Source organism: Myotis nattereri (assembly GCF_964212035.1).
Source record: "Myotis nattereri genome assembly, chromosome: 16".
NCBI classification, from domain to species: domain Eukaryota; kingdom Metazoa; phylum Chordata; class Mammalia; order Chiroptera; family Vespertilionidae; genus Myotis; species Myotis nattereri.
In genome coordinates, this window is record NC_138091.1 from 2,195,476 (window position 1) to 2,222,508 (window position 27,033).

The 27,033-nt window shown below is 59.8% G+C and overlaps 1 protein-coding gene across 1 annotated transcript in view; it reads right to left on the bottom strand.

Moving 5' to 3' along the window:
- Nucleotides 1-247: 247 nt before the first annotated feature.
- The window catches only part of MAP2K3 (mitogen-activated protein kinase kinase 3), a 42,243-nt gene continuing 15,457 nt past the window's right edge, over nt 248-27,033 (bottom strand). Inside the window, exons 2-12 of the mRNA XM_081109953.1 lie at nt 25,453-25,519; nt 25,063-25,111; nt 23,184-23,297; nt 22,927-23,046; nt 21,598-21,714; nt 20,402-20,453; nt 18,764-18,891; nt 18,269-18,346; nt 2,644-2,783; nt 1,705-1,750; nt 248-1,250 (exon numbers count right to left, since the gene is read on the bottom strand). Coding sequence (XP_080966079.1) covers nt 1,167-1,250; nt 1,705-1,750; nt 2,644-2,783; nt 18,269-18,346; nt 18,764-18,891; nt 20,402-20,453; nt 21,598-21,714; nt 22,927-23,046; nt 23,184-23,297; nt 25,063-25,111; nt 25,453-25,519 — 995 coding nt within the window. The 3' untranslated portion in view covers nt 248-1,166. The remainder of the gene's footprint in view (nt 1,251-1,704; nt 1,751-2,643; nt 2,784-18,268; nt 18,347-18,763; nt 18,892-20,401; nt 20,454-21,597; nt 21,715-22,926; nt 23,047-23,183; nt 23,298-25,062; nt 25,112-25,452; nt 25,520-27,033) is intronic.

Here is a 27,033-nt window from a genome sequence, read left to right on the forward strand (position 1 = left end):
CTCCGTGAGTGGACAGCATCCAGGGGAGGGTGTCAGCAGAGCGCTCTCCCATGGCCAGCGGTCAGGCCTGTGTCTGCTGCTCCGCCCAGCACCCAGCACAGGACCGGCCCCTCAGCACCGCCCCGGGGCCCTGGTGCAACCCCCTCCCCCGACCACACAGCCCGGCCCCACCCCAGGGCAGGGGTCCTCCCAGTGGCCACAGGCACCCCGAGGCGTGGGCTCTTCACGGTGACAGTCTCACGCCGCCTTCGGACCCACTTTTTTTTTTTTATTAAAACAGCAAACAGGTAACTGCCCCCACCCATCAGGGACAGAACCCAGGACAGGTAGTCCTTTCTTAAAAAAAAAAAAGCATATATGTATATGTGTGTACATACACACCCACACACACACACACATATTATGAAAAGCTAATCTATAGCCTGCCAGGCCAGCCCCGAGGAGTGTCTCTGAGCAGAGACTGGAGGCCAACCTCCTAGAGCCACCCGAGCAGAGGTGAGTCTTGGCTGCTGGCGCCGGGGGTGGCAGAGAACGTATGTGGCTCCACACCGTGCAAAACAAACAACAACAACAGCAATAAAAACCCAGCCAAACCCACAAAGCAAAAGGGAAAAAGAGGATAAATTAAAAAAAAAAAAAAGTGAAACGACACCCCTAGTAGATTTGATAGGAGGGGCTGGGCCACGGGGTCCCGGGGGGGCCTGCGTGCCGCGCCCGGCGAGGGCTCCAGCAGCTGGGTCTCCCTCAGGGGGCTCGAGGTCCACGTGGCTCACCCGTCCGCACCCCACACCACCCAGCAGAGTCCTGAGCCAAAGTGTGCAAAGTCCATTCAGTCAAGAAGTAGAAAAATATACAACTTGAAGGCATCTGGGCGGGGCCAGGCAGTGCACAGGTGCCGGCTGCCTTCTCTGTGAGGGGCGGCAACATCTGGGGGCATCCAGGTCACCACAAGTCCAGGGTCTTGGGGGCTAAAGACTTGGGGTCCTTGAAGCAGCAGGACAGAGGCACTGGTAGGCCCATGAGGGCCGCAGGGAGCCCTGACAGTCTGGTTCTTTGGCACTTGGGACCAGCCCCTCGAGTCCTCCCAGGATGCCCACGGCCAGTGGCAGTAGCTTATGGGTGTGGGCAAGCATCGCCCCGCGGAGGGCTCTGGGCTGGGGGCCCCTCTACGAGTCCTCTCCCAGGATCTTCTTCACAAAAGCAGCGATGTCTGTCTTCTTGGTCTTGTGTAAGGTGAAGAAAGGGTGCTCCTGGGGGAGGCAGGACAAGGGGTGAGGAGAGGTGCTCCCGCCACACCCCCCCCCCCCCCGCAGCCCAGGCCTGGTGTGCTTCCTGCGGGCAGACTCCCACGCATCCTCCTAGGACTCGCCCCAGAAAGCCCTCCTGGTTAGGCAGCAGTCACTGCCTCCTGGGCCCCCCACTAGCCATCCATAGGCTACAGCACATTCAACGGGGAATGCCCGCTCCATCATAGGTAAGTCCTTATTCATCCTTCCAGGCCCAGTTCAAATGTCACCTCCTCTAAGAAGCCTTCCCTGATGCCTTCAGATAAAACAACCCACCTGCCTCCCCACCCCGCCCCTGTGGCCCTGCGTGGGCTACCTGAATGACTGCAGGGCCAGCCCGAGGAGCTGCTCACCTGTGCGTGGGGACGCAGCCCCCTCCCTCCCTAGAGAGCCACCCAGCGCTGCCCCCATCACTCACCATCAGCTCCAGGTAGCTCATGCGCTCCGCGGGGTTCTTCCTCAAACTAGGAGAGAGCAGGGCAGGCTGGGGTCAGGCTGGCCTGGAGGAAGGGGTCCAGCCCTCCAGGCCAGCCAAGTCCCTGAGCCTGGGCAGCGAGGGGACACATGCTCCGGGCTCAGGGAAGAAGGAGCGGACTGTTCCGGGAGCTCCTGAGGATGGAGGGGACCCACAGGCGCAGACTCAGACTCAGGGCAAGTTCTCTGCCTCTGGGGTTTAGCTTTCTTGTCTCTCTAGCAATCTAGGAAATTTCCAGTGAACCTCCTATTGGAATGATACAAAATGCTGCCATTAACACTCATATCCGTGGTGTCCTTCGTCAGGAGGGAAATTCCTTATCACAGGTCCCAGGAGGGGGAGCCCTGAGTGCAAGGAGTCAAGGGGATGGTGGCTGTTCGTAGAGCCTTTTGTCTTCAGAAGGAAAGGCTGTGCGTTTCCCTCTGTCTCTTTACTCATAACACAGAGACTAACGTCATTTTCTTACTCTTTCACTTCTGAACAGCTTGTAACTTCATTTTTCAAACGTTTTCATAAGCCAAGAGTAAGCCAGAATTCACCTGTATCTCCACGCAGCTCTCCCGTAGTGGGGACGCGTTCTACCTCCTTGTGGGCAGACCATGGCCGCGGCCTGCCTGCGCCTCTCCCGTCTCCGTCCCCAAGCACTATTTCATAAGGCTCCTGCGGGCACCCTTAGCTTGTGGAGTTCCAACACCAGTAACCTGCCTTTCTTCGTGCTACTCCAGCCTGAAAAGCTCTGCTTTCTCTCGGCCTCCCTTGCTCTGTCCGTGTCAGAGGGCCAATGGCAGGCTTCCCGGCGCAGCGCTGCCTCTGGGTTTGGATGTGGCGCTGCTGGGGGCTATGTGCTGAGGGAGAAGGTGCCGGCCAGGGCGCTGCACTCACCACTGGGCAGTGAAGTCCACAAACTCCGGAGAGAAGCGGTCAGCCGGGAGCTGAGGGGACGGCTCCTCCACCACCTGCTTCAGCTGCTGGAAGGGGGTCCCCCAGGACTCGTAGGGGAACCGCAGGATGGCCATCTCGATCTGCAGGGAGGACGGGGTGCTGTCACCGCATCAGCCGCAGGACAGGTGGCCAGGGCCACGAGGCCGGTCAGGGCTGACCCATGACACCAGGTGAAAGGTGAAAGCCAGGTGGACCCAGCAGCTGCGGCTCCGACCACCCAGCAGCAATGACGGCTCGTGGAGGAGGGCCTGCTGAGCGTGACTAGCTGACCATCCTCAGATATTCAAACAACCTGAATTCAGACGGTTTCACTTAAAAACCCAGGTTCCGGCTAATCTAAAAAAACCCACAGAGCTGCAGCCGAGTCACCTGTCCCTGAGGCAGCAGCAGGCACAGGATGCGGACCGGCAGCAGCTCGCTGGTCACAGGTCACTGCCCCCCAAACATCTCCCTCACGGCTCCCTAATGTCCCCCTAACACCTCCGCCGGGTCTGAGCAGCTGCTGCTACAGAGGCGGCAGGTGGAAGCGAAAGACGCTCTTACCCATCTCCCCAAGGCCCTAGAGGAGATATCGGACCCCGAGGCCCACACTCAATCGCTCCTTGCCAGCAACACCTGCTCCAGGCCCGTCGGGTATGGAGTCTGCAGCCCCTCCTCCTCCATCGCCCCCACGACCCGCCCCACGCCCTGCAAGACCCATTCCCAGCCTCCTCCTCCATTGCCCCCACACACCCCTCCCCCCCACAAGACCCATTCCCAGCCTCCTCCTCCATCACCCCCACACATCCCTCCCCCGCTACAAGACCCATTCCCAGCCTCCTCCTCCATCGCCCCCACACACCCCTCCCCCACTGCAAGGCCCATTCCCAGGCTCCTCCTCCAGAAACCTTCTCCTCTCCCCATCGTGGGTTCTCCCTGACCCCCTGGATGTATGGCCGCGGAAGGTCTGTCCATCCTGCTGGGCGTGGACCTAGGCTCCCTGCATATGGCTTTGGGGCCTGCTCTGCACCCAGGCCAGCCCCTCACTCACGCCTCGCTGCCTTGGCAGGAAGTCACTGTAGAACACACTGGCTAGCTTATGACCAACTCTGAGCTCAATTTTCACTGCCGAAGTGAAAACACATCAGGTCCACACAGGAACCGCCTGAAACTGCAGTCGTCAGGCCGCAACTCAAACACACGCTCATGCTGGCAGCCACCCAACAGCTCACCACCTGCTGTGCTAAGAAAGAGCCTTCCCATGAGGCTGACGGCCCTTTCCAGCCGAGACACACCCCGAGACAAGGCTATGCACAGCGCAATGGGCATTGGTGTGGTTCTGTGTGTGTGTGTGAGAGTGTGTGTGAGTGTGTATGAGTGTGTGAGTATGTGTGTATGAGTGTGTGTGTGAGTGTGAGTGTGTGTGAGTGTGCGTGTGTGAGTGTGTATGAGTGTGTGTGTATAAGTATGTGTGTGAGAGTGTGTGTGAGAGCGTGTGTGTATGAGTGTGTGTGTGTGAGAGTGTGTGTGTGTGTGTGTGTGTGTGTTCACAGGACAATCTCAGGCCGTGCTCCTAAAATGTCTACTGAGTCCAATAAGCAGCAGCGAGGCCATGCATGGGCTGCCAGAGACGGGCCCAGAGGCCACCCAGAGTTGATCATCAGAAACACGGAAACATGTCCAACCCCGGCCGGCCCTCCATTCCTGGGCCTCCACTCTGAGGAGCTCAACAAACTGGAAAACAAACAAAGCCAAGCCTTGAGCACAGAGGAGTGTGAGCACAGAGGATGTGAGCACAGAGGGGCGTGAGCACAGAGGAGAGTGAGCACAGAGGAGAGTGAGCACAGAGGGGCGTGAGCACAGAGGAGCGTGAGCACAGAGGAGAGTGAGCACAGAGGAGAGTGAGCACAGAGGGGCGTGAGCACAGAGGATGTGAGCACAGAGGAGCGTGAGCACAGAGGAGAGTGAGCACAGAGGAGAGTGAGCACAGAGGGGCGTGAGCACAGAGGAGCCTGAGCACAGAGGGGCGTGAGCACAGAGGATGTGAGCACAGAGGGGCGTGAGCACAGAGGGGCGTGAGCACAGAGGGGCGTGAGCACAGAGGAGAGTGAGCACAGAGGAGAGTGAGCACAGAGGAGAGTGAGCACAGAGGATGTGAGCACAGAGGAGAGTGAGCACAGAGGAGAGTGAGCACAGAGGAGAGTGAGCACAGAGGAGAGTGAGCACAGAGGATGTGAGCACAGAGGAGCGTGAGCACAGAGGAGAGTGAGCACAGAGGATGTGAGCACAGAGGGGCGTGAGCACAGAGGGGCGTGAGCACAGAGGGGCGTGAGCACAGAGGAGAGTGAGCACAGAGGAGAGTGAGCACAGAGGATGTGAGCACAGAGGAGCGTGAGCACAGAGGAGAGTGAGCACAGAGGAGAGTGAGCACAGAGGAGAGTGAGCACAGAGGAGAGTGAGCACAGAGGATGTGAGCACAGAGGATGTGAGCACAGAGGGGCGTGAGCACAGAGGAGAGTGAGCACAGAGGAGCGTGAGCACAGAGGATGTGAGCACAGAGGATGTGAGCACAGAGGAGCGTGAGCACAGAGGAGAGTGAGCACAGAGGATGTGAGCACAGAGGGGCGTGAGCACAGAGGGGCGTGAGCACAGAGGAGAGTGAGCACAGAGGAGAGTGAGCACAGAGGAGAGTGAGCACAGAGGATGTGAGCACAGAGGAGAGTGAGCACAGAGGATGTGAGCACAGAGGAGAGTGAGCACAGAGGGGCGTGAGCACAGAGGAGAGTGAGCACAGAGGAGAGTGAGCACAGAGGAGAGTGAGCACAGAGGAGAGTGAGCACAGAGGATGTGAGCACAGAGGAGAGTGAGCACAGAGGAGCGTGAGCACAGAGGAGAGTGAGCACAGAGGAGAGTGAGCACAGAGGAGAGTGAGCACAGAGGAGAGTGAGCACAGAGGATGTGAGCACAGAGGAGAGTGAGCACAGAGGATGTGAGCACAGAGGAGAGTGAGCACAGAGGAGCGTGAGCACAGAGGAGCGTGAGCACAGAGGAGAGTGAGCACAGAGGAGAGTGAGCACAGAGGATGTGAGCACAGAGGGGCGTGAGCACAGAGGGGCGTGAGCACAGAGGGGCGTGAGCACAGAGGATGTGAGCACAGAGGAGAGTGAGCACAGAGGAGCGTGAGCACAGAGGATGTGAGCACAGAGGAGAGTGAGCACAGAGGATGTGAGCACAGAGGAGAGTGAGCACAGAGGAGAGTGAGCACAGAGGAGAGTGAGCACAGAGGATGTGAGCACAGAGGAGAGTGAGCACAGAGGAGAGTGAGCACAGAGGATGTGAGCACAGAGGGGCGTGAGCACAGAGGGGCGTGAGCACAGAGGGGCGTGAGCACAGAGGGGCGTGAGCACAGAGGAGCGTGAGCACAGAGGAGAGTGAGCACAGAGGAGAGTGAGCACAGAGGATGTGAGCACAGAGGATGTGAGCACAGAGGAGAGTGAGCACAGAGGATGTGAGCACAGAGGGGCGTGAGCACAGAGGGGCGTGAGCACAGAGGGGCGTGAGCACAGAGGGGCGTGAGCACAGAGGAGAGTGAGCACAGAGGAGAGTGAGCACAGAGGAGAGTGAGCACAGAGGATGTGAGCACAGAGGGGCGTGAGCACAGAGGAGAGTGAGCACAGAGGGGTGTGAGCACAGAGGAGCGTGAGCACAGAGGAGAGTGAGCACAGAGGAGAGTGAGCACAGAGGGGCGTGAGCACAGAGGAGCCTGAGCACAGAGGGGCGTGAGCACAGAGGATGTGAGCACAGAGGGGCGTGAGCACAGAGGGGCGTGAGCACAGAGGGGCGTGAGCACAGAGGAGAGTGAGCACAGAGGAGAGTGAGCACAGAGGAGAGTGAGCACAGAGGATGTGAGCACAGAGGAGCGTGAGCACAGAGGAGAGTGAGCACAGAGGATGTGAGCACAGAGGGGCGTGAGCACAGAGGGGCGTGAGCACAGAGGGGCGTGAGCACAGAGGAGAGTGAGCACAGAGGAGAGTGAGCACAGAGGAGCGTGAGCACAGAGGGTGTGAGCACAGAGGATGTGAGCACAGAGGAGAGTGAGCACAGAGGAGAGTGAGCACAGAGGAGAGTGAGCACAGAGGAGAGTGAGCACAGAGGGGCGTGAGCACAGAGGAGCCTGAGCACAGAGGGGCGTGAGCACAGAGGATGTGAGCACAGAGGGGCGTGAGCACAGAGGGGCGTGAGCACAGAGGGGCGTGAGCACAGAGGAGAGTGAGCACAGAGGAGAGTGAGCACAGAGGAGAGTGAGCACAGAGGATGTGAGCACAGAGGAGAGTGAGCACAGAGGAGCGTGAGCACAGAGGAGAGTGAGCACAGAGGAGAGTGAGCACAGAGGGGCGTGAGCACAGAGGAGCCTGAGCACAGAGGGGCGTGAGCACAGAGGATGTGAGCACAGAGGGGCGTGAGCACAGAGGGGCGTGAGCACAGAGGGGCGTGAGCACAGAGGAGAGTGAGCACAGAGGAGAGTGAGCACAGAGGAGAGTGAGCACAGAGGATGTGAGCACAGAGGAGCGTGAGCACAGAGGAGAGTGAGCACAGAGGATGTGAGCACAGAGGGGCGTGAGCACAGAGGGGCGTGAGCACAGAGGGGCGTGAGCACAGAGGAGAGTGAGCACAGAGGAGAGTGAGCACAGAGGATGTGAGCACAGAGGAGCGTGAGCACAGAGGAGAGTGAGCACAGAGGAGAGTGAGCACAGAGGAGAGTGAGCACAGAGGAGAGTGAGCACAGAGGATGTGAGCACAGAGGATGTGAGCACAGAGGGGCGTGAGCACAGAGGAGAGTGAGCACAGAGGAGCGTGAGCACAGAGGATGTGAGCACAGAGGATGTGAGCACAGAGGAGCGTGAGCACAGAGGAGAGTGAGCACAGAGGATGTGAGCACAGAGGGGCGTGAGCACAGAGGGGCGTGAGCACAGAGGAGAGTGAGCACAGAGGAGAGTGAGCACAGAGGAGAGTGAGCACAGAGGATGTGAGCACAGAGGAGAGTGAGCACAGAGGATGTGAGCACAGAGGAGAGTGAGCACAGAGGAGAGTGAGCACAGAGGAGCGTGAGCACAGAGGAGAGTGAGCACAGAGGAGAGTGAGCACAGAGGAGAGTGAGCACAGAGGAGAGTGAGCACAGAGGATGTGAGCACAGAGGAGAGTGAGCACAGAGGATGTGAGCACAGAGGAGAGTGAGCACAGAGGAGAGTGAGCACAGAGGAGAGTGAGCACAGAGGATGTGAGCACAGAGGGGCGTGAGCACAGAGGGGCGTGAGCACAGAGGGGCGTGAGCACAGAGGATGTGAGCACAGAGGAGAGTGAGCACAGAGGAGCGTGAGCACAGAGGATGTGAGCACAGAGGAGAGTGAGCACAGAGGATGTGAGCACAGAGGAGAGTGAGCACAGAGGAGAGTGAGCACAGAGGAGAGTGAGCACAGAGGATGTGAGCACAGAGGATGTGAGCACAGAGGAGAGTGAGCACAGAGGATGTGAGCACAGAGGAGAGTGAGCACAGAGGAGAGTGAGCACAGAGGAGAGTGAGCACAGAGGAGAGTGAGCACAGAGGAGCGTGAGCACAGAGGATGTGAGCACAGAGGAGCGTGAGCACAGAGGAGAGTGAGCACAGAGGATGTGAGCACAGAGGGGCGTGAACACAGAGGGGCGTGAGCACAGAGGAGAGTGAGCACAGAGGAGAGTGAGCACAGAGGAGAGTGAGCACAGAGGATGTGAGCACAGAGGAGAGTGAGCACAGAGGATGTGAGCACAGAGGAGAGTGAGCACAGAGGAGAGTGAGCACAGAGGAGCGTGAGCACAGAGGAGAGTGAGCACAGAGGAGAGTGAGCACAGAGGAGAGTGAGCACAGAGGAGAGTGAGCACAGAGGAGAGTGAGCACAGAGGATGTGAGCACAGAGGAGAGTGAGCACAGAGGATGTGAGCACAGAGGAGAGTGAGCACAGAGGAGAGTGAGCACAGAGGAGAGTGAGCACAGAGGAGAGTGAGCACAGAGGAGCGTGAGCACAGAGGATGTGAGCACAGAGGAGCGTGAGCACAGAGGAGAGTGAGCACAGAGGATGTGAGCACAGAGGAGAGTGAGCACAGAGGATGTGAGCACAGAGGAGAGTGAGCACAGAGGAGCGTGAGCACAGAGGATGTGAGCACAGAGGAGAGTGAGCACAGAGGATGTGAGCACAGAGGAGAGTGAGCACAGAGGAGAGTGAGCACAGAGGAGAGTGAGCACAGAGGGGCGTGAGCACAGAGGGGCGTGAGCACAGAGGAGAGTGAGCACAGAGGATGTGAGCACAGAGGGGCGTGAGCACAGAGGGGCGTGAGCACAGAGGGGCGTGAGCACAGAGGATGTGAGCACAGAGGAGAGTGAGCACAGAGGAGCGTGAGCACAGAGGATGTGAGCACAGAGGAGAGTGAGCACAGAGGATGTGAGCACAGAGGAGAGTGAGCACAGAGGAGAGTGAGCACAGAGGAGCGTGAGCACAGAGGAGAGTGAGCACAGAGGAGAGTGAGCACAGAGGAGAGTGAGCACAGAGGATGTGAGCACAGAGGAGAGTGAGCACAGAGGATGTGAGCACAGAGGAGAGTGAGCACAGAGGAGAGTGAGCACAGAGGATGTGAGCACAGAGGAGAGTGAGCACAGAGGAGAGTGAGCACAGAGGAGAGTGAGCACAGAGGAGAGTGAGCACAGAGGAGAGTGAGCACAGAGGATGTGAGCACAGAGGAGAGTGAGCACAGAGGATGTGAGCACAGAGGAGAGTGAGCACAGAGGAGCGTGAGCACAGAGGATGTGAGCACAGAGGGGCGTGAGCACAGAGGGGCGTGAGCACAGAGGGGCGTGAGCACAGAGGAGAGTGAGCACAGAGGAGAGTGAGCACAGAGGGTGTGAGCACAGAGGATGTGAGCACAGAGGAGAGTGAGCACAGAGGATGTGAGCACAGAGGAGAGTGAGCACAGAGGAGAGTGAGCACAGAGGAGAGTGAGCACAGAGGAGAGTGAGCACAGAGGAGAGTGAGCACAGAGGATGTGAGCACAGAGGATGTGAGCACAGAGGAGAGTGAGCACAGAGGAGAGTGAGCACAGAGGGGCGTGAGCACAGAGGGGCGTGAGCACAGAGGAGAGTGAGCACAGAGGATGTGAGCACAGAGGGGCGTGAGCACAGAGGGGCGTGAGCACAGAGGGGCGTGAGCACAGAGGATGTGAGCACAGAGGAGAGTGAGCACAGAGGAGCGTGAGCACAGAGGATGTGAGCACAGAGGAGAGTGAGCACAGAGGATGTGAGCACAGAGGAGAGTGAGCACAGAGGAGAGTGAGCACAGAGGAGCGTGAGCACAGAGGAGAGTGAGCACAGAGGAGAGTGAGCACAGAGGAGAGTGAGCACAGAGGATGTGAGCACAGAGGAGAGTGAGCACAGAGGAGAGTGAGCACAGAGGATGTGAGCACAGAGGAGAGTGAGCACAGAGGAGCGTGAGCACAGAGGAGAGTGAGCACAGAGGAGAGTGAGCACAGAGGATGTGAGCACAGAGGAGAGTGAACACAGAGGATGTGAGCACAGAGGGGCGTGAGCACAGAGGAGCGTGAGCACAGAGGAGAGTGAGCACAGAGGGGCGTGAGCACAGAGGGGCGTGAGAACAGAGGAGAGTGAGCACAGAGGATGTGAGCACAGAGGGGCGTGAGCACAGAGGAGAGTGAGCACAGAGGAGAGTGAGCACAGAGGATGTGAGCACAGAGGATGTGAGCACAGAGGAGAGTGAGCACAGAGGAGAGTGAGCACAGAGGGGCGTGAGCACAGAGGAGAGTGAGCACAGAGGGTGTGAGCACAGAGGAGAGTGAGCACAGAGGGTGTGAGCACAGAGGAGAGTGAGCACAGAGGATGTGAGCAGAGAGGGGCGTGAGCACAGAGGAGAGTGAGCACAGAGGAGAGTGAGCACAGAGGATGTGAGCACAGAGGAGAGTGAGCACAGAGGAGAGTGAGCACAGAGGATGTGAGCACAGAGGAGAGTGAGCACAGAGGGTGTGAGCACAGAGGAGAGTGAGCACAGAGGATGTGAGCACAGAGGGGCGTGAGCACAGAGGAGAGTGAGCACAGAGGAGAGTGAGCACAGAGGATGTGAGCACAGAGGAGAGTGAGCACAGAGGAGAGTGAGCACAGAGGATGTGAGCACAGAAGAGAGTGAGCACAGAGGATGTGAGCACAGAGGGGCGTGAGCACAGAGGGGCGTGAGCACAGAGGAGAGTGAGCACAGAGGAGAGTGAGCACAGAGGAGCGTGAGCACAGAGGATGTGAGCACAGAGGAGAGTGAGCACAGAGGATGTGAGCACAGAGGAGAGTGAGCACAGAGGATGTGAGCACAGAGGAGAGTGAGCACAGAGGATGTGAGCACAGAGGAGAGTGAGCACAGAGGATGTGAGCACAGAGGAGACTGAGCACAGAGGAGCGTGAGCACAGAGGATGTGAGCACAGAGGAGAGTGAGCACAGAGGAGAGTGAGCACAGAGGAGAGTGAGAACAGAGGATGTGAGCACAGAGGGGCGTGAGCACAGAGGAGAGTGAGCACAGAGGAGAGTGAGCACAGAGGATGTGAGCACAGAGGAGAGTGAGCACAGAGGAGCGTGAGCACAGAGGATGTGAGCACAGAGGAGAGTGAGCACAGAGGATGTGAGCACAGAGGGGCGTGAGCACAGAGGGGCGTGAGCACAGAGGAGAGTGAGCACAGAGGATGTGAGCACAGAGAGGTGTGAGCACAGAGGGGCGTGAGCACAGAGGAGAGTGAGCACAGAGGAGAGTGAGCACAGAGGATGTGAGCACAGAGGATGTGAGCACAGAGGAGAGTGAGCACAGAGGATGTGAGCACAGAGGGGCGTGAGCACAGAGGGGCGTGAGCACAGAGGAGAGTGAGCACAGAGGATGTGAGCACAGAGGAGAGTGAGCACAGAGGAGAGTGAGCACAGAGGAGAGTGAGCACAGAGGAGAGTGAGCACAGAGGATGTGAGCACAGAGGGGCGTGAGCACAGAGGAGAGTGAGCACAGAGGAGAGTGAGCACAGAGGAGAGTGAGCACAGAGGAGAGTGAGAACAGAGGATGTGAGCACAGAGGAGAGTGAGCACAGAGGATGTGAGCACAGAGGAGAGTGAGCACAGAGGATGTGAGCACAGAGGGGCGTGAGCACAGAGGAGAGTGAGCACAGAGGATGTGAGCACAGAGGAGAGTGAGCACAGAGGATGTGAGCACAGAGGAGAGTGAGCACAGAGGAGAGTGAGCACAGAGGAGAGTGAGCACAGAGGAGAGTGAGCACAGAGGGGCGTGAGCACAGAGGAGAGTGAGCACAGAGGAGAGTGAGCACAGAGGAGAGTGAGCACAGAGGAGAGTGAGAACAGAGGATGTGAGCACAGAGGAGAGTGAGCACAGAGGATGTGAGCACAGAGGAGAGTGAGCACAGAGGATGTGAGCACAGAGGGGCGTGAGCACAGAGGGGCGTGAGCACAGAGGAGAGTGAGCACAGAGGAGAGTGAGCACAGAGGATGTGAGCACAGAGGAGAGTGAGCACAGAGGAGCGTGAGCACAGAGGATGTGAGCACAGAGGAGAGTGAGCACAGAGGATGTGAGCACAGAGGGGCGTGAGCACAGAGGAGAGTGAGCACAGAGGAGAGTGAGCACAGAGGAGAGTGAGAACAGAGGATGTGAGCACAGAGGAGAGTGGCAACAGAGGATGTGAGCACAGAGGGGCGTGAGCACAGAGGAGAGTGAGCACAGAGGAGAGTGAGCACAGAGGAGAGTGAGCACAGAGGAGAGTGAGAACAGAGGATGTGAGCACAGAGGAGAGTGAGCACAGAGGAGAGTGAGCACAGAGGATGTGAGCACAGAGGAGAGTGAGCACAGAGGAGAGTGAGCACAGAGGAGAGTGAGCACAGAGGAGAGTGAGAACAGAGGATGTGAGCACAGAGGAGAGTGAGCACAGAGGAGAGTGAGAACAGAGGATGTGAGCACAGAGGAGAGTGAGCACAGAGGAGAGTGAGCACAGAGGATGTGAGCACAGAGGATGTGAGCACAGAGGAGAGTGAGCACAGAGGAGCGTGAGCACAGAGGATGTGAGCACAGAGGAGAGTGAGCACAGAGGATGTGAGCACAGAGGGGCGTGAGCACAGAGGGGCGTGAGCACAGAGGAGAGTGAGCACAGAGGAGCGTGAGCACAGAGGGTGTGAGCACAGAGGAGAGTGAGAACAGAGGATGTGAGCACAGAGGGGCGTGAGCACAGAGGAGAGTGAGCACAGAGGATGTGAGCACAGAGGAGAGTGAGCACAGAGGAGAGTGAGCACAGAGGAGAGTGAGCACAGAGGAGAGTGAGCACAGAGGAGAGTGAGCACAGAGGAGAGTGAGCACAGAGGATGTGAGCACAGAGGGGCGTGAGCACAGAGGGGCGTGAGCACAGAGGAGAGTGAGAACAGAGGATGTGAGCACAGAGGAGAGTGAGCACAGAGGATGTGAGCACAGAGGAGAGTGAGCACAGAGGATGTGAGCACAGAGGAGAGTGAGCACAGAGGATGTGAGCACAGAGGAGAGTGAGCACAGAGGAGAGTGAGCACAGAGGATGTGAGCACAGAGGAGCGTGAGCACAGAGGATGTGAGCACAGAGGAGAGTGAGCACAGAGGATGTGAGCACAGAGGGGCGTGAGCACAGAGGGGCGTGAGCACAGAGGAGAGTGAGCACAGAGGATGTGAGCACAGAGGAGAGTGAGCACAGAGGAGAGTGAGCACAGAGGAGAGTGAGCACAGAGGGGCGTGAGCACAGAGGAGAGTGAGCACAGAGGAGCGTGAGCACAGAGGAGAGTGAGCACAGAGGATGTGAGCACAGAGGAGTGTGAGCACAGAGGATGTGAGCACAGAGGAGAGTGAGCACAGAGGAGAGTGAGAACAGAGGATGTGAGCACAGAGGAGAGTGAGCACAGAGGAGAGTGAGCACAGAGGATGTGAGCACAGAGGAGAGTGAGCACAGAGGAGCGTGAGCACAGAGGAGAGTGAGCACAGAGGAGAGTGAGCACAGAGGAGCGTGAGCACAGAGGAGAGTGAGCACAGAGGATGTGAGCACAGAGGAGAGTGAGCACAGAGGAGAGTGAGCACAGAGGAGAGTGAGCACAGAGGAGAGTGAGCACAGAGGAGCGTGAGCACAGAGGATGTGAGCACAGAGGAGAGTGAGCACAGAGGATGTGAGCACAGAGGGGCGTGAGCACAGAGGGGCGTGAGCACAGAGGAGCGTGAGCACAGAGGGCGTGAGCACAGAGGAGAGTGAGAACAGAGGATGTGAGCACAGAGGGGCGTGAGCACAGAGGATGTGAGCACAGAGGAGAGTGAGCACAGAGGAGAGTGAGCACAGAGGAGAGTGAGCACAGAGGAGAGTGAGCACAGAGGAGAGTGAGCACAGAGGATGTGAGCACAGAGGAGAGTGAGCACAGAGGAGCGTGAGCACAGAGGATGTGAGCACAGAGGAGAGTGAGCACAGAGGATGTGAGCACAGAGGGGCGTGAGCACAGAGGGGCGTGAGAACAGAGGGGCGTGAGCACAGAGGGGCGTGAGCACAGAGGAGAGTGAGCACAGAGGATGTGAGCACAGAGGAGAGTGAGCACAGAGGAGAGTGAGCACAGAGGAGAGTGAGCACAGAGGAGAGTGAGCACAGAGGGGCGTGAGCACAGAGGAGAGTGAGCACAGAGGAGAGTGAGCACAGAGGAGCGTGAGCACAGAGGAGAGTGAGCACAGAGGAGAGTGAGCACAGAGGAGAGTGAGCACAGAGGAGCGTGAGCACAGAGGGGCGTGAGCACAGAGGAGAGTGAGAACAGAGGATGTGAGCACAGAGGGGCGTGAGCACAGAGGAGAGTGAGCACAGAGGATGTGAGCACAGAGGAGAGTGAGCACAGAGGAGAGTGAGCACAGAGGAGAGTGAGCACAGAGGAGAGTGAGAACAGAGGAGAGTGAGCACAGAGGAGAGTGAGCACAGAGGATGTGAGCACAGAGGAGAGTGAGCACAGAGGAGAGTGAGCACAGAGGAGAGTGAGCACAGAGGAGAGTGAGCACAGAGGAGCGTGAGCACAGAGGAGAGTGAGCACAGAGGAGAGTGAGCACAGAGGAGAGTGAGCACAGAGGATGTGAGCACAGAGGAGAGTGAGCACAGAGGAGAGTGAGCACAGAGGATGTGAGCACAGAGGAGAGTGAGCACAGAGGAGAGTGAGCACAGAGGATGTGAGCACAGAGGGGCGTGAGCACAGAGGAGCGTGAGCACAGAGGGGCGTGAGCACAGAGGGGCGTGAGCACAGAGGGGCGTGAGCACAGAGGGGCGTGAGCACAGAGGAGAGTGAGCACAGAGGAGAGTGAGCACAGAGGAGAGTGAGCACAGAGGAGAGTGAGCACAGAGGAGAGTGAGCACAGAGGAGAGTGCGCACAGAGGAGAGTGAGCACAGAGGAGAGTGAGCACAGAGGAGAGTGAGCACAGAGGAGAGTGAGCACAGAGGAGAGTGAGCACAGAGGGGCGTGAGCACAGAGGAGAGTGAGCACAGAGGAGAGTGAGCACAGAGGAGAGTGAGCACAGAGGAGCGTGAGCACAGAGGAGAGTGAGCACAGAGGAGAGTGAGCACAGAGGAGAGTGAGCACAGAGGAGAGTGAGCACAGAGGAGCGTGAGCACAGAGGAGAGTGAGCACAGAGGATGTGAGCACAGAGGAGCGTGAGCACAGAGGAGAGTGAGCACAGAGGAGAGTGAGCACAGAGGATGTGAGCACAGAGGAGAGTGAGCACAGAGGATGTGAGCACAGAGGGGCGTGAGCACAGAGGAGAGTGAGAACAGAGGAGAGTGAGCACAGAGGAGCGTGAGCACAGAGGAGAGTGAGCACAGAGGATGTGAGCACAGAGGAGCGTGAGCACAGAGGAGAGTGAGCACAGAGGATGTGAGCACAGAGGGGCGTGAGCACAGAGGAGAGTGAGCACAGAGGAGCGTGAGCACAGAGGGTGTGAGCACAGAGGGTGTGAGCACAGAGGAGAGTGAGCACAGAGGAGAGTGAGCACAGAGGGGCGTGAGCACAGAGGATGTGAGCACAGAGGAGAGTGAGCACAGAGGAGAGTGAGCACAGAGGAGAGTGAGCACAGAGGAGCGTGAGCACAGAGGGTGTGAGCACAGAGGGTGTGAGCACAGAGGAGAGTGAGCACAGAGGGGCGTGAGCACAGAGGATGTGAGCACAGAGGAGCGTGAGCACAGAGGATGTGAGCACAGAGGAGAGTGAGCACAGAGGAGAGTGAGCACAGAGGAGAGTGAGCACAGAGGAGAGTGAGCACAGAGGATGTGAGCACAGAGGAGAGTGAGCACAGAGGAGAGTGAGCACAGAGGATGTGAGCACAGAGGGGCGTGAGCACAGAGGAGAGTGAGCACAGAGGGGCGTGAGCACAGAGGGGCGTGAGCACAGAGGAGCGTGAGCACAGAGGAGCGTGAGCACAGAGGAGAGTGAGCACAGAGGATGTGAGCACAGAGGAGAGTGAGCACAGAGGATGTGAGCACAGAGGAGAGTGAGCACAGAGGAGAGTGAGCACAGAGGGGCGTGAGCACAGAGGAGAGTGAGCACAGAGGATGTGAGCACAGAGGAGAGTGAGCACAGAGGAGAGTGAGCACAGAGGAGAGTGAGCACAGAGGATGTGAGCACAGAGGATGTGAGCACAGAGGGGCGTGAGCACAGAGGAGAGTGAGCACAGAGGATGTGAGCACAGAGGGGCGTGAGCACAGAGGGGCGTGAGCACAGAGGAGAGTGAGCACAGAGGAGAGTGAGCACAGAGGATGTGAGCACAGAGGATGTGAGCACAGAGGAGAGTGAGCACAGAGGAGAGTGAGCACAGAGGATGTGAGCACAGAGGGGCGTGAGCACAGAGGGGCGTGAGCACAGAGGAGAGTGAGCACAGAGGAGCGTGAGCACAGAGGGGCGTGAGCACAGAGGATGTGAGCACAGAGGGTGTGAGCACAGAGGGTGTGAGCACAGAGGGTGTGAGCACAGAGGAGAGTGAGCACAGAGGAGAGTGAGCACAGAGGGGCGTGAGCACAGAGGAGAGTGAGCACAGAGGAGAGTGAGCACAGAGGAGGGTGAGCACAGAGGAGAGTGAGCACAGAGGAGAGTGAGCACAGAGGAGAGTGAGCACAGAGGGGCGTGAGCACAGAGGAGAGTGAGCACAGAGGATGTGAGCACAGAGGAGAGTGAGCACAGAGGATGTGAGCACAGAGGGTGTGAGCACAGAGGGTGTGAGCACAGAGGAGTGTGAGCACAGAGGAGAGTGAGCACAGAGGGGCGTGAGCACAGAGGAGAGTGAGCACAGAGGAGAGTGAGCACAGAGGAGGGTGAGCACAGAGGAGAGTGAGCACAGAGGAGAGTGAGCACAGAGGAGAGTGAGCACAGAGGGGCGTGAGCACAGAGGAGAGTGAGCACAGAGGAGAGTGAGCACAGAGGATGTGAGCACAGAGGAGAGTGAGCACAGAGGAGCGTGAGCACAGAGGAGAGTGAGCACAGAGGGGCGTGAGCACAGAGGATGTGAGCACAGAGGGGCGTGAGCACAGAGGATGTGAGCACAGAGGGGCGTGAGCACAGAGGATGTGAGCACAGAGGGGCGTGAGCACAGAGGAGAGTGAGCACAGAGGAGAGTGAGCACAGAGGAGAGTGAGCACAGAGGAGAGTGAGCACAGAGGAGAGTGAGCACAGAGGATGTGAGCACAGAGGGGCGTGAGCACAGAGGATGTGAGCACAGAGGGGTGTGAGCACAGAGGATGTGAGCACAGAGGAGAGTGAGCACAGAGGAGCGTGAGCACAGAGGAGAGTGAGCACAGAGGAGCGTGAGCACAGAGGAGAGTGAGCACAGAGGGGCGTGAGCACAGAGGGGCGTGAGCACAGAGGGGCGTGAGCACAGAGGAGTGTGCCCGCCTCTGGCCTGTGGGTGCTCCTCTCCACCTCAAACAGGAAACCGTTTACTTGGTGGCGTAGGTCAGGGCACATGCCTGGGTTGTGGGCTCGATCTCCAGGGTGGGGGTGTGCAGGAGGCAGCCAATCAATGATTCTCTCTCATCATGGGTGTTTCTCTCTCTCCCTCTTCCTTCCTCTCTGAAATCAATAAAAATATTTTTTTAAAGAGTTTAACTGTAGCATTAAGAAACATTGAAGGTGTCACCAGTTCCTCCATTTTGTCTGACAAAATGACTGATTCTCAGTCACTGTGAACAGACACAGGTTATAAAATTACAATCATACAGTGATGAGGAGGGTTATGGCAACTACAGCACCAGTACAATCTAAGACCTCCAATGACCCTGACACTTCTCTAGCCTCCCCAACCCTGGCTTCAGGCTCACCCCCAGGGAGGGGTCAATGTCACTGAGGGCACTCCCTTCATTATACCGTCATTTGGGGCACGTTTCAGAGTGAAGCCAACACTTTCTCCGGGGCCTGAACTATTTGACGACGCCCAAAACGCTCCCTGACCGTGTGCCCCTGCCTGGCCCCCCACCAGCCCCAGGCCCAGCCCAGGTACCATGGTGATGCCGAGGCTCCAGACGTCGGACTTCACGTTGTAGCCCTTCTGGTTCAGCTCCGGGTTGATCCTCTCGGGCTGTGAGAAGGACCAGGGAGGCATCAACACCCCTCCATGGGGAGGGGCCCGCACAGGGGTGCCTGAGCCCCTGGCCCCAAACTGAGGGGTCAGTGCTCATCCTACCCCGCCTCCCGGGGACAGATGAGGAAACAGGCCAGGGAGGGTCAGGGTCATATGGTGGAAGCCTAACCCTTGCCTCAAAGGTGCCCCGATGGGGCCTGAGAAGAGCACCTTCAGGACACTGGCGGGGGGGCCTGCACAGACCCCCTGAGCTACCTCCGCGTGGGGGTCCATAAAATCTGTCCTCCAAATGGGTGCTCCAGGGCAGGACTGCTAACCAGAGGGACAGGCCCTGGGCGGGCTGGGTGGCAGCGCCACCTCTGATGGGCAGAGGACCCTCCATGTGGTCCCGGAGTGGGGGTCAGGGCTACTCACGGCCATGTAGGGCTTGCAGCCAGCGTCCATTGTCTTGGCCACAGAATCTACCAAGTAGCCGCTGATCCCAAAGTCACACATCTTCACGTGGCCCTCCTTGTTGATGAGGACGTTCGAAGGCTTTACATCTGCAGGAACAGAAGAGCTGCTCAGCCCAGGTGCCCCCCACACCCCAGCCACTTAGGCAGACCCTGCAGGGCCAGGGAGCAGGTGAGGGACCGAGGCTCCAGGAGGCTCTGCCCGAGCCCCAGGCCACAGCTGGGGACGACCAGTGAGGATGCACTCCAGCCACTGGCTTCGCTGCCGCCCCCAACGGCGTCCAGTGCCGTCCTCAGCCTGTGGACGGGAGGCTCCTCCTGGCTATGCAGCCGCACCCTTCCCAGCTCAGCCTCTAGCTCTGATGTCTTCTCAGGCTGGGGTGTGGGAGTCACCACTGAGGGTGAGACCCAGAAACCACCCGAGTGTCCACGCCCAAGAGCCAGCAGGTTCACGGAGGCTCAGGGCAGCAGCTAACACAACAGGGGCGGGTCTGCAGGCGAACACGGAGCCCCCCCCAAGTCCGGAGCAGGCTGCACAGCGGGCAATCTCAGCAAACGCACCCCCTGCTCCCCATGAGCTGCCTCCAGGACCTGGGTGGAATAGAAACGCCCAGAGAAAGGTCTGGCAGGTTCCATGCTGACCTGTCAGCAGGGCTGAGCTGCGGTGGGGAAGGCCACAGAGGGGCCAAAGGGCTTAGTCTAGTTAACTCTGTAAGAAGCAGCACATCCTGGTAAGAGAACCACCAAGAATAATGAGCAGGAAGGAACTTCAGCCTGCACAGCCTGGGGAGCTCAGAAACATGAGGCCAAGGGAAGGAGGCTGGACAGAGGCACAGCGTGGAGGCAATGGACATGAAGTTCAAGAACAAGACAAACCAATCAATGTTGGGGGGCGGGGTCAGACGAGGAGCACTGGGGGATGTGGGGCGCAGGGGACCAGCCAGAAAGGGCCAAGGGAACTTTCCAGGATGGAGGGGAGGGGGAAGCCTCCTGTATCTTCCTAGGGTGGGGGTTACATGCTGTAAACTCTGAACCAGTGGTTCTCAACCTTCCTGATGTCGCGACCGTTTAATACAGCTCCTCATGTTGTGGTGACCCCCAACCATAAAGTTATTTTCGTTGCTACTTCATAACTGTAATGTTGCTACTGTGATGAATCGTCATGTAAATATCTGATATGCAGGATGTATTTTCAGGGGTCGCGACCCACAGGTTGAGTACCACTGCCAGACTCATGGAAGAGTAGCTACAGAGCAATATGCAAACAATAGGTCCAGACAAAGCCAGTCAGCTGCTGGCAGCCCGGCAGCCCACCTAGTCCTGGCTCGGAGCTCAGCAAACCTGGAGGGTGGGGCGAGGTGGATCACCCAAGCGGCTGGGACTGGCTCTGGGTGGAGACCAAGGAAAATGGCTGGAGATGTGCAGCAGCCTAGCCGGGGAGAGCCTCAGCCATTAATCCAGCACGCACAGCCCTGCGTATCCCTCCCTGAGCTCAGTAGGCTCCTCTTGGAAAGGGAGAGGACCCCCACCTCGCAGGACGGGCTGAGACCGTGCATGGGAGTGGCCGGGGGCCTCCCTGGCAGCCGCAGCGGGCACTGACCTCTGTGAATGACGGAGAGCTTGCTGTGCAGGTGCTCCAGGGCCCTCACTACCTGTGCGCAGGACAGAGAACAGAGTGATGCAAGGACAGCGCAGTAACCCCACCCACCCGTGCCCACCCGTCTCCCTTACTCACACACCCAGCCCCCATCAACCCAGGCTCCTGCCCACATCCGACCTTTGCCCTAGACACCTGGCCTCCTGCTTTTCTCCCACCAGCCAAGTGGGCAGGGTCTTGGGCCCACGCGTTCACCAGGAAATGATGTACAAGAAACCACTGCAGAAATCTGGGCCCATGACCCCCAAGGGGCCATGGCCACTCCCTGCCAGGCTCTTGGGTGAAACCCAGCCTGGGCAGCCTCCCGGCTCCTCCCTCCCCCGCAGAGCTCTTCCCCCCCGGCGCCTGGCTGGGTATGATCAGTCCCAGATGCCGCCAGAAGCACACGGCACAGCCCGACCCATTTCCCTGTCTGCTCCGCTGCCCGGACGCGGGAGCCAGTGCTGCTACCTCCTCGAGCAATGCTCACCCTCAAAAGCTGGGGGCTGGGGAAGGGTGAGGGATGAAGCAGGAAAGAAAAGACTCAGAGACAGAGACAGCATGTGGTGACTGCCAGAGGGAGGGGGTGAGGGTAGAAGAGGGGGAAGGGGGAATAGTGGTGAAGGAGTCTTCACTTGGGGTGGTGAACACACAACACAATCTACAGAAGATGGGCTGCAGAACTGTATACCTGAAACCTATATAACTTTATTAACTAACATCACCCTAATAAACTCAATACAAATGAACAAGTAAGTAAATAGATAAATGGGGGGAGGGGCAAACTTCTGAATGCGACCCTTTCTCCCCTTCTCCCTGCTTAGCGCACCTCCCTGAGCCGCCTCGGGCCTGTCAGCTGAGGAAGCTGTGTACACTAAGTCCGTTTAAAATGCCCCAGGAGCCTGGGCATTGCACACAGGGCCTAGGGGCCCTGGAGCTGCCAGATCTGTGTGTCTCTAGGAGCCCAAGGCTGAGGGTTTCCTCAGCAAAGGCTCTGGCCCGGAGTAGAGGCACTGGGCCACACTGGGGCCCAGCTCAGCCCAAGACACCACCATCAGACTGGGCTTTGTGCCTGCTGGGCTGGCCCAGGGCCTCTGGCTATGGACCTGGAACTCCCAGCCTGCCCCCCCACCCCCTGCCCCAACCCTGAGGCCACTTACAGACACAGCAATCTCCCCCAGAATGTCCTCGGGGATCGTCATGCCTTTCTCAAGCACCTTCCGGTAGAACTTGTCCAGGGATGTGTCCATGAGCTCCATGCAGATCCACACGTCTCCCTGGGGCGGGAGGGGGGGCGTCCAGAGGTCAGCTCAGGCCCGGGGCTGCCCTGAGCCAGGCCTCTGGCTGATACACCTGCCTCTCCCCCAGCTCCTGCCATCCTGCCTCCCAAAGCCTCCTGACCTGTCCACTTCTCCGCCTTCCTGGCTGCACAACAGCCTCCCCCCCTGTCCCCCACCCTCCCCACCCCCGTCACCTCTGGGCTCCCCTATCGGATCCCTAAGTCCACGGTGATTTCCAGGAAGAAGTGACTAAAACACTGGGTCCCTCCGACAGCCACTTCCGCAGCCTGGCCATGACCCAGCTCCACAAAGCCCCCGGCTTCAGCCCTGGTGGCCCTACCACACAGGGACCCAACTCTGACCCTGACAGACAGGTCCCTCCTCCCGCGATGCCTGCCTCCCCCGCCTCTGCACCTTTCAGGACAGCCTTCTCCTCGGGTACCCACAGGCTCCTGGGCCCCCTGCCAGCTCTGACCTAGCACACAGGGGGCTCCGAGCGGCACGGGGATGGAGCCTGGCCTGGCACACAATGGGTCTGGACACTCAACAAGCTCAGGGACCCACTCGGTGCTCAGAGTGAGGCTGGGCCAGGAGCCTGACCTCCCCTGAACCAGGTGGCAACCACCACTGCGAACAATAGCCCCAACCTGGCTCCCGCTCTGTCCACACTCCATGGCCAACACCCCAGCAGGAGCCCATCCTCCCAGCTCCAAGGCCACGCCCTGCTTCACCCAGTCCCTGTCCACATCCACCCCCTACACACCCCCACAGGTGCCCCGCCCGGAGCCCACCCGACAGCCAGGATGCTGCTCAGGCAGGTGGTCACACCACCTGGTGGCACATGCACTGAACGCCGGGCCCCCCCCACACCATTTCATCATGACAACCTCGTGAGGTGGGTACAATTATTGGTCTCATTTCATAGACAAGAAAACTGAGGCAGGAAGCAAAGAAGACAGGCGTCTGGCTCCGAGGCCTGCGCTCTCCAGAGCCCTGCCCTGCTGTCCACAGAGAGGCAGGGCCCGTTCACTCCTGTGCCCAGCGCCCGGCACGCAGGGGCACTCAGCAAGTGTCTGCTGGGGCCCAGAATGACCGAGAGTGGCTTCAGGCTGGGGCCTGGGGGCAAGTGTGTGACAGAGGGAAGGCAGGGTGTCTGAGCTGCTAGCCCCTAGCCTGGCACCCCCCTCCCTCACTCCTGCCAAGGCCCACCTCTCGGAAGAGGGCCCCGTAGAAGGTGACGGTGTAGAAGCAGTCGACCGTGCGCATGTTCACGTCCAAGTCCATGAGCAGGCGTTTCTGCTCCTGGGAGTTCACGGTGGCCCGGATCCGCTGCCAGTGAGAGGGCTGCAGGTCAGGGGCCACGCGGCAGGAGGCAAGCCCCACCATCCTCAGCCCCCACGCCTCCTTCAGGCAGCTTCCCAGGTGTCCCGTGGCCCAGTGCTCCCTGGCAGGGGGACCCTGATCACCTTCACAGCCATGATGGTGCCGCTCTGGGCGTGCCGCACCTTCTCCACCACCCCATAGGCTCCACGCCCGAGCTCTGAGATGGTCACCAGGTCATCGGCCTCCACCTCAAAGTTCTTAGGGAATAGAAGAGAGAGAAGGTTGGTGGTCAAAAGCCAGGAGCTGGCCCTGCCTCCTTCAGTGGAGACAGCTGGGACAGCGGGAAGGGAAGACAGCCAGCCGGTCAGACCTGGATCCAAGTCCTGCACCAGCCGCTCCTGCTGTGTGACCCAGGACAAGTCCTTCCCTCTCTGAGCATCACACCCCCACCTATAGAGCAGGCGCAGCACCAGGACAGTCTGTGAAGGGCCCCCTGCAGGCACAGGGGACTCACGGGAGGCCCTTTCCCTCGCTCGCCCCCCTACTCAGAAGGGTAGACTGAATTATTCAATTTGCTGAGTGCCTACTCTGTGCAAGTCCGTTTTAGGCACTGGCAACACAGAGAGAGAGCAAGGCCTTGCTCTCACAGGAAGCAGCGTGGCGTGGGCCATCTGTTCTCTCATGCTCGCCCTCTCTTGCAGGAGGCAGACCCAAAAGAAATAAGCAAGTAGATGAACTGGCCATCAAACAGGGACGAGGTCAGGGAGGAGAAATAGCCTGAAAGGAGCTGTCTGCAGGGAGAGGCCTCCATAGTGAGGTCTCTGCCTGGAGCCCCCACTGTGTCTCGTGGGTCCAGCGGGGTCCCTGACCAGGACTCGCAGTCCCTGCCCGGCCGTCGGAGGTGCCTGTGGGACTCAGGTTCCAGGCATGCACCCAGGAGTCGGGCAGGGGTCTGCATGCCCCACACAGTCCCCATGGGTGATGTGGGGACAGACTCTGAGGTAAGGAAGCTCAGCAGGGCCCCAGGAGAAGGCCACTGTGCCCTTCCAAAGGGAGTCAGCATGAGGGCTCGGGCCCACAGCACCTCTCCTGGCCCTGGAGGTCAGCTCGGGCCCTAGGAGGTCAGCTCTGGCCCTAGGGGTCAGCTCGGGTCCTAGGGGGTCAGCTTGGGCCCTAGGGGGTCAGCTCTGGCCCTAGGGGTCAGCTCAGGTCCTAGGGGGTCAGCTTGGGCCCTAGGGGGTCAGCTCTGGCCCTAGGGGTCAGCTCAGGTCCAAGGGGGTCAGCTCTGGTCCTAGGGGTCAGCTTAGGCCCTAGGGGGTCAGCTCTGGCCCTAGGGGTCAGCTCGGGTCCTAGGGGTTCAGCTCTGGCCCTAGGGGTCAGCTCAGGTCCTAGGGGGTCAGCTCTGGCCCTAGGGGTCAGCTCAGGCCCTAGGGGGTCAGCTCTGGCCCTAGGGGTCAGCTCGGGTCCTAGGGGGTCAGCTCTGGCCCTAGGGGTCAGCTCGGGTCCTAGGGGGTCAGCTCGGGTCCTAGGGGGTCAGCTCTGGCCCTAGGGGTCAGCTGAGGCCCTAGGGGGTCAGCTCGGGCCCTAGGGGGTCAGCTCTGGCCCTAGGGGTCAGCTTGGGTCCTAGGGGGTCAGCTTGGGCCCTAGGGGGTCAGCTCTGGCCCTAGGGGTCAGCTCAGGTCCTAGGGGGTCAGCTCTGGCCCTAGGGGTCAGCTCAGGTCCTAGGGGGTAAGCTCGGGCCCTAAGGGGTCAGCTCGGGCCCTACGGGTTCAGCTCAGGCCCTACGGGGTCAGCTCGGGCCCTAGGGGGTCAGCTCGGGCCCTAGGGGTCAGCTCGGGCCCTAGGGGGTCAGCTCGGGCCCTACGGGTTCAGCTCGGGCCCTAGGGGGTCAGCTCGGGCCCTAGGGGTCAGCTCGGGTCCTAGGGGGTCAGCTCGGGCCCTACGGGGTCAGCTCGGGCCCTACGGGGTCAGCTCGGGCCCCTTCGAGGAAAAGACTGAGCCCAGGCTTCAGCCAGCACCTACCCTGTCTCCAATGGTGATGAAGGTCCGGGAGTCCAGGTTCCTAGGGGGGCTTTAGGGAGAACACAGATCCCATGAGTCTCTGAGAACCACACCCTTCCCAGCAGAAAGGGGCCAACCTGGGGCCAGAGGCATGTCCATCCCCAGGAGGCAGCGCTCTTCAAGGCCCCTCCTCTCGCCCTGTGCACCTGCTGTGCCAGGTGCCAGGTGCCCCCTCCATCTGAGGTGGGAGAAGAGCACAGTCGGGACCCAGGTGCTGCGAGCCCCAGGCCGCGACCGCGCAGAGGGCTCTGCGGGGCTCTGCCGGGCCCACGACCCCTCCATGCCCCGTCCACTGGGGCCCTCCCAGAGGCCCCCCAAGCTGAGCCCAGGGAGAAACTGAGGCAGACTCACGTGGGGTTGGGCGCGGGCGGCTTGGACACACAGGATATCCGTAAGTCCTTCTTCCTCTTGGCCTTTCCTGAAAGGGAGGAGCGAGGCAGCTGAGACAGTGTCCCAGGCCCAACCTAGCCGTGGGAACTGAGCCTCCCGGATGGGCATCCATCAAGCAGAGCTGTCAGCTCCCAGTTGCGATGCCTCCCCCTCCCTGAGCCTCAGTTTCCCCATCTGTCATGTCAGGGGTGGCTGGGGAACGTGGAACAGATGCACACTGGGGAGCCCCTGGCTGCACCAGTGCCCTGTCCTCCTGCCCCTCAGGTTTTGCCTGTGCTGCCCCTCAAAGGGACGCCCCGGAAGCCCAGTCTCCTCATCGGGGTGCCGGGCAGGCCTGAGCCCTGAGGCCACGCCTCTCTCTCTCACCCGGAGAACAGGCGAGGGCTTGGCCTCCTGCGTCCGCCCCCGGGGATGATGTCCCTGCCTCTAGGAACAGCCGAGTGTGGCCGGGTACTGGGCAGGGGGTCGTGTGATGCTCAGAGACTCCTCCTTGGGTACCATGGGGGGAGGGGGGGTGGCACGGCAGAGGGCACCTCCTTAGGCCCCCTTTTCAGAGGCGCAGGAAACAAGGTGGGGACCTCAGGGAGCCTGTAGGTGAGGAGCCAGGCGGCCTGGGACCACAGCCCTCGCTCCCAGCACCCAGACCAGGGCTACGGTTCCAGAGAAGGGAGGGGCCCTGCCCAGGTCACTGAGCACCTGGGTGGCCGAGCAAGGACAAGACCATGACTTCCTGAAGCTCCCACCCGCTCCTCACAGCCCTGCACCTGCTCTGCCCCCACCTGCCCTCACAGCCCTGCACCTGCTCTGCCCCCACCCGCTCCTCACAGCCCTGCACCTGCTCTGCCCCCACCCGCCTGGCACAGATACCTCCGACACTGGCCCAGGGAACCTGGAACCACCCAGCTCTGTGCCACCTGCCAGGTACGTGGAGCACCGAGCCCCTCTGAGCCAGGTTCCGCTCCCAACTCCGCCATGTCCCACATGTGGCCTCAGCGCCTCCCCGCGACCCCAGCTCGGGGCTCCGTGCTCAGGCCCCGCAGCCAGGCCCCCTGGCCACCCTGCCAGTGACGGGATGGGGTTGTTATTGCCGCTGGGAAGACGAGGCCGGCCCAGCTGTCCTCAGGCTTCTGGATCACTAGGAAACAGAGCAGCCCGTGGAGATGGGCCCCATGTCTGTGCTGTTGTCGGGGGGCAAAGCACAGCAGTCTCCACAGAAGCCGCCTCAGGGACCCCCAGGTACCAGGCCAAGTTCAGACCCCACCTTCGCCCCTACAGGGTGGTGACCTCAGTGTCCTCCTCCGTCCACAGGGACGCACACAGCACACACTCGGCCTCCATCAGCGCCACGGCCCGTCCAGCCTGGCCCAGCGGCCTCGGGCCCATGTTTCCATACACAGCAATGGCAGTGGCACAGCTGTATTCCCAGGCGCTGCCAGCTGCTCCCCTGGCCCTGGGTGCACCAGGCACCTAGGCACGACCTCACATCTGAGGTGCCTTCACCCCATTGCACAGAGAGGCGAGGTGGATGGGTGTCAGGGGCTG